Genomic DNA, 13,968 nt, shown 5'->3' with positions numbered 1-13,968 from the left:
ATCCATGATTATTATGATTATTACTGAAATGTGCAGGCAGCACCAAGTCTTCAGCAAAATTAGATGTTCTTAAGTAAATATTTAAGAATTGCTTTCAAGAAAATTTTCAATAATTGCACCTAGGAACATTTTTATAAACTTCTTAAAATGTATCTTTTTTACTTTCAATTTTTTTTTTTTTTTTTTTTTTTTTTTTTTTTTTTTTGTGAATATGGCCCCAGGCTTGTGGGTATCTAGTTTACTTTCAACCAAGTGCTTCATATTATTAGTGAATAATAGCAATGAGAATTTGTAGTCCCTGTTTTGTGTTTTTAAGCAGGGCTTGACAAACAAGTCAATTAGAGGAAATTAAGTTTGATTTTCCTTTTTGTATTATACACACATTTATTACACACAAGAATAAAAATTCATTAAATTAATAAAAAATTAACTTACATAATAAAACTAATCAGAGATGAGTTAAAAACCATTAGACATTTTAATATTTTAGTATAATTGAAATACTATTATAGTTTTTGTTAATATTTTGAATTAGATTTTATTTTTGCTTTCTGCTTTGATGTTAATTTTAGTTAAAGTTTTAGTAATTTGTGTTTTTGTCATTTTTGTTGTTTCTACATATCTATATTGTCTATATATTTATACATCTTTATTTCAGTTTTAATTTTAGTTAAGAACTTTAAGTTAAGCTTAATGAAAATAAGAAATGTTGGCGTGGAAACTAGCTGAAATGTTTTATTTTTTTATTTCAGCTAGCATTTATTTTATTTCAAGTAACATTTTTAACGGTTTTACTTGTAATTAACTATGATAACCCTGACACCATTTAGTAGCGAACCATTGGAATTTTGAAAGTTTGATACAAGTTCTGAACCACTGATTAAAACAAATTTTCTTGAAGCAGTGTTTTGAAAGCTCTCCTCATTAGTGAATGGATCATCTCAAGTAAAAGCTCTAAAGTAAAAGCTCACAATGTGCAGAAAATACAGTGTAATTACCCCTTGAGAAACAAAAGAGCTAAATCATTGTTCTGAGGAAACAGTCAAAATAATTTAATCATGTGCTAATGACAATAAAATGACCCTGACATATGGTAAGTCTTACCCTGGCACTCTGTCTGTTGGCCTTCCTCTCCTCATCTGGAAGGGGAGGCATGGGGTAGGGGTATCTCCGGCTGGAAGCGATGGAGCCCGTTGAAGAAGTGGGTGATTTGGCAGGTGACAGTGTCCTGAGAGAGCAGAGAGATGTGACATTAGTACTGTAGTGCGTGAACCAGATACTAGCGTTAACAAACATGGAGCTGTCACCTTTGACCCCTTGGCGAGGTCAGAGGGAGTGTTTCCACGGCAAGCCATCATCCAAAATCACTAACTTCATCAGTCCTTGCCACAAAAATACCCACTGGCTCTTACTGGAGAGTGAAGCTGGGCAGATACTGCAAGCACAATGTAGTGCTGTTGGGATGTTTAATGAACAATCATACCCGGCGTCATGTGGGCTTACAAACATGGCGGACATGATGAGGTGATCAGGACAGACACATGTGATCATTGTCACAGAGACTATGGTAGCCAAACGATGATGACATCATAGAGTGCAAAAGCAACACACGTTAAGCAGCAGCCGGCATGCAGAGAGGGACACTGAGTGTGAGAGGGACAGAACAGTGAAGGAGCAATAAAACAAAAATGAATCAAACACAGAACTTAAACTACAATCAATGAGGCTGGTTTGGTCTTTTGATGTTCACACACAGATGCACAAATACAACAACCTACACAGAGCACCTGAGTGAATCTCACGAAAACACATCCTAGCTATATTTCAGTCCATAAATCAAAAGAAAGTATTATGTTGAGTAAAATTGATTACATAATAATGATACATATGATAATGACATATAAAATATATATAATTATTTTTAGGAACATTATGATGATTGTCATTGTGACTATGTTTATTTTCCCCACACATCTCACCCCCAAAATACTTTTTTTTTTTTTTTTTTTTTACAATTATAACTCACTGGTGTTTTCATTAACAGTCATTTTAGTTGTACTACATTGACAGAACTACTGTAATATTTTTTATTTAAATGCAAATAAATTAAAGGAAGTACAAAGATGTAATATGTGATGTCCTTTTTTGTCATTGAACTGTTGTTACAGTGCAACAAAAACCTTAATGGTCCTACAAATATTTTCTATGTAAAAAAAGAATTTCTTATTTCTGTTGATTCTGGACTGAACTCTTATCTGAACATGTTTCTGGTTTTGTGAGATGATCATATGAAAGCCATTCTTGGATACTTGCATCACATGTTTACATCAAATGATGCACTGATTATCAAATGCCTTCAGTCTTCCTTTATTGTGGAGTATGAATGGAAGATTTCTAAGGACAAACATGATTTATGCTTACAAAGCACTGGGTATCTGGATATACTGTTGACCCTTGTAACTGTAGAAATGTCCATGCATTTACAGTGAACTACTTTTAAAAAAACTTTCTCTAATGTGATATTGAAGTTTAATTTCTAGTGTATCTGATGATGACTTCTTGTAATGGAATAATAAATTATTAGATCAAAAAGAAACAAATACATTGAAATGAATATTTGATTTTGAGAGGATTTGTGTCGTTTCTGCCAGCAAGTGCTCTTCAAACCCTAACACTCAGTTCTCATCTCTGAAAAATGATATTTGGTCAAGGAAACGAACAACTGAGGAGGGAAACTGATGAATAAGGACAGATATAATGCAGTCTGATGTTATTGTACCTAATATAAGGTCCTTCAGTGTTTTTATTCACATCTTCTACCCATTTAGTTACATAATACTCTGATTTGACGCAAGGGGTTAAATACCTGCAGGAGGAGGATGGGGAAGGAGCGATGGTGAACAGAGAGATAGAGAAGGGAAGGGTAGGGGGAGAAGAGAAAGAACAGGAGAGATAGGAGAAACAGGATAAAGAAGGAAGTTGGTAAAAGACAGCAGCAGCACTGAAATTCTTTACTGTCCAAGATGCAGGTGAGAGATCAGACAGCACCTACACAGATATCATGAAGCTTTTTCGCTTTATGGCTGGTGCAGGACAGAAAAATTAAAGACTCTACAGAAAACAGCTGCTGTAAACGTCAGCATCCAATTGTCCTGAGTTCACCCGAAAATGTCAAATTTGTCATCATTTACTTGTTGTTCCAAATCTATTTGACTTTCTTTCTTCAGTGGAACACAAAGCAAAATGTTCTTTTCCATTCAATGAAAGTGAAATGTGGGCTAGTGAATATCTAAAATGACAAAAACAGAACAATCAAAGTATTCTGTATAACTTGTGAACCTAGAAAGTTTAGAAAGTAAACGATTGAAATTTAAGTTGTATTAGATAAAAATCTTCCCCTTACATTAGCACTACTATCTCATTCGAATGTGCATATTCAAACAAAGTTTACATACTGCTGTTCAAAAGTTTGGGGTCAGTAAGCTTTTTTTTTTTTTTAAGAACTGAACACTCATAATTCAGCAAGAATGCACTGATCAAAAGTGAAATAAATCTTTCAAATATTTCAAATAAATGCCATTCTTTTGAACTTTCTGTTCATAAAAGAAATCCTGAAACATAATGCATCACAGTTTCCACAGTAATATTATATGAATACATCTATATAATATTTCTTCAAGATTCAAGATTGAATAGATGTATGCAAATTAGAGTTATTGGAGAGGTTAAGGTTATCAGTAATTAGACTTAAATTAAGATCTCCTCCTAATATCACTTCAGGAAGTAATTAACGCACTATATACAGTACTATGCACTTATACCTGTATACTACGTACTTAATCATGTAGTGTATGAATTACATGAGGTTATTTTGTCATTAATAATCTTAGTCTGATGGCCCCTCCCCCTACACTGCATAATTAAAGCTGCGACAGTTTAGTGCATGAACCGTTTTTTTTTTTTCTTTTGGTTATTTAAGTGCATCATCAGGGTATTTAAAGTGCACTTTTTCTTTTTGGAATTTTCAGTGTAAACACACTACTTGCACTATTTATACTAAAAACTGTCATAAGTATGCGATTTGGGACGCACCTTTAGAATATAGTTTTTGAGTCATACGGACTACTTTTTAGATACTTCTAAATAGCTTAACAGTCCCTGATTACTAAATTGTTTAGTATAGAAAAGCATCAACATTCTGTTCTGTGTTCTAAAAACAGAAAGTCATACAGGTTTGGAATGACATGATGAGTGAAAGATGATTTATTTTTCAGTGATCCATTCCTTTAAATTTAGCAGAACTTTTCCACAAGCATCAAACTATCCAATGTCAAAGCACATCTCAGAAGTGCAATGCTGCTCACTAATGCGTTTCTGAATATGTTTTGCTTGAGATAAAGTTGTAGTATTTGTGTAGGTCAGCTGCATGTAGTTTTTTTTTTTGTTTTAGTCATGGTCAGTTTGTCACATGCGTTTGAAAAAAGAGAGTTCAGGTGCAGAAACGAGCATCAAACTGAAATCAGAATCAGAGTGTATATTGTGTTCATACAGATGATGACAGACATGCAGGTCAGTTTCAACGTGCTGTTTCCAGATGTTAAACCAGAGCACACCCAAAACAAACCAACATTTACTCCAAACACTTTTCAGTAAAATTGTTTGGACTGTAGTAATGACAAATGGCATAGAGTTTAAGACTCCGTGCAGAGACCAACATCTACATCAGTCACTGTACGATGTTATGTGACAACACTGCATCTCTTACTCTGTGGAGTTGGAGCGAGGACGGAACTTCTTTCCCTTGACCTTCTTACGGGTACCTGTGACGTTTCCTGCATCGACAGAGGAGAAGAACACATGATATGAATGCTGAGACGAATCTGATGCAAGCGCTGCCATTTTGAGCGGATGTATTGATGGGTGCGTTACCTTGCCATGAGTTGCTCCTGGGTCGTCCGTTTTCACAGACGTCAGAGATGTGCTTGGCATCTGGGATTCTTTCACTCCAGGAGTGAGAGAGACCATTAGACTTCAGACCAAAGAACAGAGAAATTCTCATTGAAGTTCATTAAATGCAGTTACAGAGATTAAAAGGGTTCTGTATGAAGAAAACAAATGACAAAGACGTGATGTGGGTCATTCCTACTAACTTTTCCAGTGTATTTCATTCCAGTACATTTTAATGTTTACTCACTGTTATTAAAGATAGACATCATATCAGTTTGTTGCTTTATTTTAGCACACAATTAAATATGTGTGTTTTCCATGTCTCTGTGTGCTCCAAACTATCATGGAAAACTGGCAATGCATTTAAAGCAATATTGCAGGGGGTTCTTATTTTCTACTTCCATCAATCAAAATGTCTAGCAAAAAAATTATTTGAAGTATTGCCATAATTTATGATCATTATATACTGTAGGGTTTCCACTTGTCTTCAACTTCACTTTTTATCCCTGTTAATCGTTTCCTTAATGACATCAACATTATCATTGAAATTGTCATGTACTTCCTTAAAGTTCTTTCTTATTACATTACATCTTACTACAGTATAATTTTAATTTTTAAAACATTGCAGAGATCAGAGGATAATGTAAAGCAGGAATGACCCACATCACTGTGATAAGCAGAACAAACACACTGAAATGAGCAAGATGAGCATGAGATCATGGAGAGGGGACACCATGAAGACACTGACTTACACTTACTTACGTCCCGGTATTAATGATACAAGAGCCTGATAGGACTTTAACAATAACCAAGAGAAAGACAAACAGACAGTTTTGAGCACAAACCTGCAACGGAGAAGTCATCAAAGAAGGAATAAAAACCTGCAAGTCTTGACAAAAAATTACGTCCTGTAGAAAGTAACTGCACAGTTTATTTTAAAGAAGTCTATGCAAAATAACACTGTAATTATTTTATATTTGTAATAATATAGCTCTGTTATTAAAAATATTCTTTTTAATATCTCAGTTAGATATCTTAGATAGTAATGTAACTAAACCCAGCACAAATGGTGATGAAAGATGCATTAAGTTAAAGATCTCAGTATGGACTTCTCATCAAATTATGTCTAAGCAACATTATGTTCATAGCTATAAACTTTTACTTTGTGTCACAATATGTCTCATTCATGTCTTAAGTCTCCAAAGTCTTTCCACGGAAGCATCTGAAAGAAAGTTGATACTTAAATTAAACATAATTGGGAACTAAATTAAGTCTATTGAGCTCTAAAGGTAAACTTTTACACTATTTGTTAGCAGAGCAGGCAAAGCGATGAAGATGAAGATGGAGATGAAGCACACCTGAAGCCGAACAGACAGATGTTTTGGCTGATGGAAGGGATAGAGGGGGTGAAAGAGCAGGTGTTGATCTGGAGGTGAGACAGGTAAGCAGACCTCTTCTTGGAGCTGCTGCCAGAGTTTGAGCTCACGCCCTGCGGCATGTCGCTGTACAGGGAATCAGCGTCTCCAGGCTTCTTCACATAATCCCCCGGAGGCATTTGACTGACAAAATGAAGAAGGTTTGTTCTGAAAACTGAGCTGGGAAAACTTAAATCTGATCACTTAGAAAATTATACACATTACACTACCATTCAAAAGTTTGGGGGCAGTAAGTTTTATCATCAAATTGAAAAGAGACAGTAAAAGATTTAATGTTACAAAATATTTACATTTCAAATAAACGCTGTTACTCTGAAGTTTCTTTTCATTAAATAATGATTTCTGAAGGATCACTGATGTGACACAGAGTAATAAGTAATGACTGCTGAAAATTCAGCTTTCCATCACAGGAATAAATTACTTTTTAAACTATATTAAAAAAAAAAAAAAAAAATTAATTTTTTAGTATTGTTGTTTTTGAATTGCACATTTTTTTTTTTTTTAATGTTTTTATGGTATAATAAATGCAGCCTTGGAGAGCATAAGAGACTTTGTTCAAAAACATTACAAAATCTCACTTACCCAAACGTTTGCATGGCAAATGTAACACATAGGTTAAGGAGCTTGTACAAATCCTTAATAACAGAAATATGAGCAATAATAATAACCTTAGCAATAATTCAAAACTTTCTACTCATTCACACAACACATAAAAACAGTTATAAAATGAAGAAAAGAGTAGACAAACCGACAGAATCTTCTGTGTACTTCAGACTCAACATACTGACGCTGTCTGTAGCTCCTTCACAGGGGAGAAAAGACAACGAAAAAATACACAATTAGCACAAAACATCCAGAGAAAAGCATAATAAAAGAATTAATCTGTATATCATTTGGTTCTGTATATGGAAGAAGCTGTTTGCTCCAAAAGTTTCATAGTATTAAAAATAGCCCTTTGGAGATTCTGCTCATCTTCTTCTGAGTTAAATACAAGAAAGTTTGGAACGGCATGAGGGTAAATGCTGATAGAATTTTAATTTTTGGGTGGAATATCACTTTAAGTAAAGTTTAATAATGTTTCAGCTAGTGAGGGGTCTGTAATCATGTGACTCACTTGTATCCCCATGCAGAAATGCCTAGAATCAGTGCAAGGACCAGGATAGAGCCCGCAATGGCCCCGATGATGATGTTAGTAGTGATGATGCCTGTTAGGGGAACAGAACATTTAATGTGTAGCCACAGCAACTAAAAGTCAACACTGACCTGCAATCATCTGGACAAAGCAAAACTAATCTGTATGTGAACATGATTTATATTTATGTTAAATACAGAATCTTAAACTTCTTGTTTGTTTTCTGCAGTTGACCGCATGCCAAAATGAATCTGGAATAAAAACAGATAGAGACAGAAACTAGAAAAAAGATTTAGATTAAGATTTATGACTCTTTCTGTCCACGGAGGCATTATGTTAAAGGCATCCATTCGAATCAAATCCGTAAAACAGGGTATATGACAAGGTTAATAACAACACAGCACAGCAGAGAAACACTACCAGCTTTCATTTAGACAGAAACACGGAGGAATGATGGGGCGAGTGAACAACAAAACGACAACAAACAACAACTCAAATCAAAACTCACTGTCACTCCAGCAAAAGACATGAGCCTGTCCACAAAGAACGAGTGCGTATAAACAAAAGCCATGAAACAGAAAAATAAAAAGAGAAATTAAAAGCGTGTGAAATGTGTGCAAGTGGTGAATGAACTGCTGAACATGAATATGAAAACAGAACAGAAGAATAACAGACTAATGAAAAAAATTATATCTTGAGATTTTCAGCCCTCATATATTTGTTAAATAAATGTTTATGTATTTGCTCTGAAATGGCTTACAATTGTTTTTGTTTACGATAACAGGAACGACCAAATTGAACAGTCAAGTAGATTCAAAATATCTGATGTAAGAATTAATTGAATGTGTAAATAATCAATCAATTCTGAGCAGTTTTTCGCTAAATAAATTAAAATGATTTAATAAAATCCTTCAGTGTGTTAATATTGCTGGTGCCACTGTTTTATATTGTGCTTAAGAGAACACCTTCCTAGTGGTAAAATCGATTTATGTATCCATTTTATACAAATGACTTTTGAAATATGCTTAGACATGGCAGATGTTTAAGCTGGAGGCCTTGGATGTCTGCTTCTTTTGGACTTGTGTCAAAAGCTGTTTTTTAAATGTGTGTTGGTAAAGGATCTCCAAACAGTGGAACTGGTTCTGCAAGTCATCCTCTTGTGAAGACTTAGCAAATTTGAAAGTTTGGCATACCTGATGTTTTGGCTGTGGGTCGCACCAGCAGGTAACTCAGAGGAGAGGTGGAGTTACAGTCCTCACCTGCCCAGCCCAGGTCACACACACACCTGAGCTCATTACTGCACACCTACAGCACAAACACACACATAGATAAACCAAAACACAGCAGCAATTAACTAAATCTTTCACTACAATAAAAGAAGATGCAGAGACTTGAATTGTTTATTTACATATCAGGGGTATTAAACACATATTTGATATTAACCAAATATAAATATAGCACTTGGAAGTTCAGCCTGGCTCAAAGTATGATTTATGTTTTTTAAAAGCTAGTTTATTTATTACATTTTGACCATTTAATATTGTCTTTTTATTATCATTTATACATTCATAAAAAATTAAAAGTAGTGCTGTCAATCCATTAAAAATTCATGATTAACCACATCTAACAAAACAATTGAAATAATAAATATATTTTCACAATAAATCTTATTTTCCAAATTAATGTAGAAATAATATAAAGTTGGCATATTTTAAATATTTGTTTAATGGCATCTTTATACTATACTTACTATACTTACAGAACGTTATACTGATTCTTGTAACTTTTAATTTAAGTGAACTTAAAACAATCTTCACATAAACCCATTACAATGTCACATTTAGCTGTGCCTTTTATGTAGTATGTTGTATAGAGTGTGTATAAAGTAACATAGTGATGTTTCTTTTTCTGTCAATATAAAGTTACTCTGTTTGACTGAGAGCTGTCAGGTCATTTTCCCCCAACTTAGTTTTATTTGGCACATTCATTTTCACAATACATAAGAAAATACTATTTCACATCATAAAGCAGTTCAAATTTTCTTCTAAACTTACTCATGGCATTTGGCACATGTGCATATATGCTAATTTTTTAGCTGAAGGTGGATCAGTGGGTGACACAACTGTCACAATTCACAGCACACACAATCTCTCACCCCATGTCCGGAGCAGATCACCCTTTCGTTGGTGCCGGGGCACGTGCTGAAGTTGAATTCCTGCACTGGGAGGCATTTGTGATTAAAGCAGATGCGATCCGTCCCACATGCCGTTCCATCCTCTACGTATCCCAAATCAGTGTCGCCGTCAATCAGCACATGCCCTCCACTGAAACATTCAAACTCACTTTAGGAAAATCAGTCACATTAAAAGCTGAAGTGAGTGTGTGTTTGTGTGTGTACCTGCAGTCCAGTGAGGCGCTGTGCTGGGCCACAGAGAAAGATGTCAATCCTCCCTGTAACTCTCCTAGTCTGGGTGCAGGAGAAATGTTGGAGCACAGCAGGTATCCACAGTGTACATCCCTAAATACACACACATATGCACACGTTTTAATCTAGTTAGAGCACATAAAACAAAAGTAATTCTATAATAAACTAGAAAAAATAGGAAAAGCATAATTTGCAAGCCTGGAAAAGTTCATAGAAATTCATAGGAATTTCTATTATGTATTAATACACATACACATACACTTTTTGTGGTATAGAAAGCCTGTTACTCTTATTCAGTGTGGTATGACTGTCAAACTCACTGTTTTTTGCACTGAATCCAGGTGTCTCTGTCTCGTCCACAGTTGCCCTTCTCTGTGCCCTCAATGTTGAGTTTCTCATAGCAAAACTTATCAGCCGATGTTGCTTCTTTAGAAACAGAAACATCACACTTATCATGATTACATCAGAACCACCTACTAAAAACAATGTTTAAGTACTAAAATGAATCAAATAATTTAAAGCCAAATGGAATACAAGAATGAACACATTAAAATATTATTAATCACAACTATATTAATAAAAACGAACAAATTCAACTAACAGAAATGACACAAGTACGTAACAAAATTGCTCAAATTATAAAATTAAAATGAAATATAAAATTTAAAAAGAAAAACAAAATAAAATAATAATAAACAATGTAATGGCTTATAAATAATATCAAAACAACACTGTCACTCACTCTCTCCCCAGAGGTATTTGCACTGTCTGTCCTTGGTTTTGCACCTGCCATTGAAACATCTTCCCTAAAATGAGTTGAAATGAAGACAAATAGGTTACAGTGACATATCAAAATAATATAAAATAATAAATTTTGACTGTATCTCCCCAGTATAATATTATATATATATATATATATATATATATATATATATATATATATATAATATATATATATATATATATATTTGATATATAAAAACTCACTTGGTCTTTCTCACATGTGTACCCATCCATCTTGTGCAGGTTTGGAGGACACTGTGAAGAATATATTTAGTTTTACATTTTAAAGGCATACTATCTACTGTTTTTAAGACATGTAGTACATACATAGTATATATACCAGGTATAGTAGGATATGTGAATTAAAAAAAAAAAAAAAAACTCATCTCCATTTTGGATGGTCTGGGATTTAGTAAATTTTAAGCAAATGTTCTTTTTTAAACTATTCCTATTCCTTTGCTGTAGGATGTGTTGTGAGATGTACGTAACAGTGCCCTCACCTGGCTGGAGTTCCCAGTGCACATTTCCGGTATGTCACAATCATTGACAGCCTCACGACAAAGTACACCCATAAACTCCAGCTACAGAGACAGCACAATGATCATTAAAAGTCACACACACAAACAGAAGGCTACAGAGTTTTCTTGTACAACTCAGCGCCTACCTGGCAGTTCTTACAACAGAGACCATCACTGCATTTGGCTCCCTGAGTCAACATACATTTTTTGCAGCAGTTCTCTCCTTCTCTAGCACACTCCTGCAGAAAGACAGGAAAAAAAAACAGATTACATAAGCAGTGTCAGATTAATGTGATCATGATGTTGATGTAAGATCACTCACGGCTGGGCTTCCACAGTCACACTCCTCTCCTGCCTCCACAAAACCATTTCCACACTCTGGAGGATCCAAGAGCTACCAAACAGAAAAGTTATGTTATTTCGCACATTTTTATTTGTTCATTTATTGCACTATTATTATACACATATATTGTTTTCATATGCAATTAAAAAGCAAAAAGTTTGGCACTATGTTTTTTTCTCATGATAATACAGTACAAATTTAATTTAAAAAGAGACAACGAGAGTGACTGAAAGGGCATCTTATGCTTATATCTTATATCAAAAATACAGAAAAATAGTAATATTCTGGAATAGTATTACAATTTATCCTTTGTAATTTATTCCTGTGATGCAAAGCTGAATCTTAAGCATCATTACTCCAGTCTTCAGTGTCACATGATCCTTCAGAAATCATTCTAATATACTGATTTGTGCTCAAGGAACTTCTGATTATAATCAGTGTTGAAAACAGTTCTGCTGCTTAATATTTTTGTGGATTCTGTGAATTTTATGACTAACTTTTTATTTTAATATAAAGTTAAAAACAGTATTTATTTAAAATAGAAATATTTTGCATTTGAAATACAATTTTTGTAACATTATAAAAAATTTTTACTGTCACTTTTGATCAATTTAATGCAATCTTTCTGAATGAAAAATATTAACTTCTTTGAAAAAAAAAAATCTTCCTGACGCTAAACAAACGATAAGCATTTCAATTTCGTGGAAATCCTTGGCACATTTTCTGGAGTTCTGTGGATGCACATTCTGTGTGGGTTTGGTGATGTACTAAGCAAAGTGATTGCTATGAACACATAGACAGAACTGAAGTGGGTTTACCTTTGAAGGTTTATTGAAGAGACACGCACCACCTCCACTGTTCAGGAAATCATGATACTCTTCCACATTACAGTCAGAAAATCTCTTGGGTAAGTAGAAGCTGTTAGAGAGAACCACAAGGCACTAGAGTCACACTGCCAAACTTTATTTCCACCCCCTTTGATTCACACAACCACTGAGACAGGCTATAAAAAAGTGTTTGTAATGCTAATCAAAGTCTCATAGAGCTTAAAAGTAACAATTCCTACCTCAGTCACCATGTTTACATGCACATTGTTTTCTGATTAAGGCATTCTAGCCCTTATTTTGAAAACAATTCCAGAATGCTACACATGTAATCATATCATAAATAAACTAAGATATGCAGATTCTTTCCCACCACTCCTGTGTGGAAATACTGGAGGCACTTACCAACAGAGGATTCATTTTCTTTGGCCATATGTGTATGTAAATGAACAGGATATTCAAATTACAAATAAAAAGCATTTATCATTATTACAGGGAAATGCCAGCTGCCTTATTCAGATTGGTTTGTGACAATCAAGTTGAATCACATTTACATTTATACTCCAGATAATCAGAATATGACCAAATTCCAAAACAAAATGTTCATGTAAACATGGTCACTGTTGAAAAGTTCTCATGGGGGCAAATCAGTGCTAATTAATATGGGCTTGGGATAGTGAACAAGATTAATGTGAACTGGTCACACTGAATGTACTGTAAACATCAGTCTGGTTAGACAGGGAAATGTTTATGTGGCTGCTGACTCTGTTTAATTCAGACCAGCAGAGGGCAGGACTCAGACACAAAGAACAATAAAACACAGCATATAAACAAAAAAAAAAGGGCCAGAGAAACCAGATTTGTTAAAAATAGGTTATAAGAATCAGTAATTTCCCTGTGTTTACAGGCAGATCGTGACTTTTTCAACAATGTGGATGTGTAGTGTATTGCATTATATATAAATAACAGTTGCTAAATGAATTCACATCTACAATTACATTTATTATTCCAGAAGATGCTTACAAATGAGGAACACAAGCAATTCATCAAAAAGAGGCAAATAATCCCAAGAAGTGCTCTTAATACAAAGTTTTACGAAATTGAAGACATCTACGCCCTAAAACAGGTATTCCCAAACCTTTTTGTCAGATGAACCCCTTTTGACCAAAAACATTCATTTGAAGTACCGCCTGAGATTTTAATTTATTACATGTTACCCTGGATCACAAAACCAGTCATAACAGTCAATTTTTTTAAAATTGAGATTTATACATCATCTGAGAGCTGAATATTTGGCTGAAAGACAGCTAACTGAAAATCTGGATTCTAAGGGTGCCCAAAAAATATATATATATTGAGAAAATTGCCCTCAAAGTCGTCCAAATGAAGTGGTCAGCAATGCATATTACTAATCAAAAATTAAGTTTTGATATACTACGGTAGGAAATTTACAAAATATCTTCATGGAACATGATCTTTACTTAATATCCTAATAATTTTTGGCATAAAAGAAAAATCTATAATTTTGACTGTTGCTACAAATATACCAATGCGATTTAT

The 13,968-nt window shown here is 34.1% G+C and overlaps 1 protein-coding gene across 10 annotated transcripts in view; it reads right to left on the bottom strand.

Annotated features, from left to right (window-relative positions):
* The window catches only part of adam22 (ADAM metallopeptidase domain 22), a 53,546-nt gene that overhangs the window by 1,687 nt on the left and 37,891 nt on the right, over positions 1-13,968 (bottom strand). Inside the window, exons 15-31 of one of the 10 annotated variants that reach the window (XR_006156756.1) lie at positions 12,403-12,502; positions 11,564-11,635; positions 11,388-11,480; positions 11,224-11,304; positions 10,928-10,978; positions 10,683-10,746; positions 10,261-10,366; positions 9,914-10,033; positions 9,671-9,839; positions 8,709-8,820; positions 7,498-7,588; positions 7,132-7,185; positions 6,306-6,506; positions 4,930-5,029; positions 4,766-4,832; positions 2,780-2,866; positions 1,105-1,435 (exon numbers count right to left, since the gene is read on the bottom strand). Coding sequence is in view for 5 of the 10 variants with exons in the window: in XM_042741578.1 (XP_042597512.1) it covers positions 1,105-1,228; positions 2,780-2,866; positions 4,766-4,832; positions 4,930-5,029; positions 6,302-6,506; positions 7,132-7,185; positions 7,498-7,588; positions 8,709-8,820; positions 9,671-9,839; positions 9,914-10,033; positions 10,261-10,366; positions 10,683-10,746; positions 10,928-10,978; positions 11,224-11,304; positions 11,388-11,480; positions 11,564-11,635; positions 12,403-12,502 (1,696 nt within the window). In the remaining 5 variants the exon portion in view is untranslated. Of the gene's footprint in view, positions 1-1,104; positions 1,436-2,779; positions 2,867-4,761; positions 4,833-4,929; positions 5,030-6,301; positions 6,507-7,131; positions 7,186-7,497; positions 7,589-8,708; positions 8,821-9,670; positions 9,840-9,913; positions 10,034-10,260; positions 10,367-10,682; positions 10,747-10,927; positions 10,979-11,223; positions 11,305-11,387; positions 11,481-11,563; positions 11,636-12,402; positions 12,503-13,968 lie in introns of those variants that run through there. The other 9 variants (XM_042741578.1, XR_006156755.1, XR_006156757.1 and 6 more) reach the window with 9 other exon arrangements.

Source organism: Cyprinus carpio, chromosome B16 (assembly GCF_018340385.1).
Source record: "Cyprinus carpio isolate SPL01 chromosome B16, ASM1834038v1, whole genome shotgun sequence".
Taxonomy (NCBI): Eukaryota; Metazoa; Chordata; class Actinopteri; order Cypriniformes; family Cyprinidae; genus Cyprinus; species Cyprinus carpio.
This window is presented reverse-complemented; position numbering and strand designations above follow the sequence as displayed.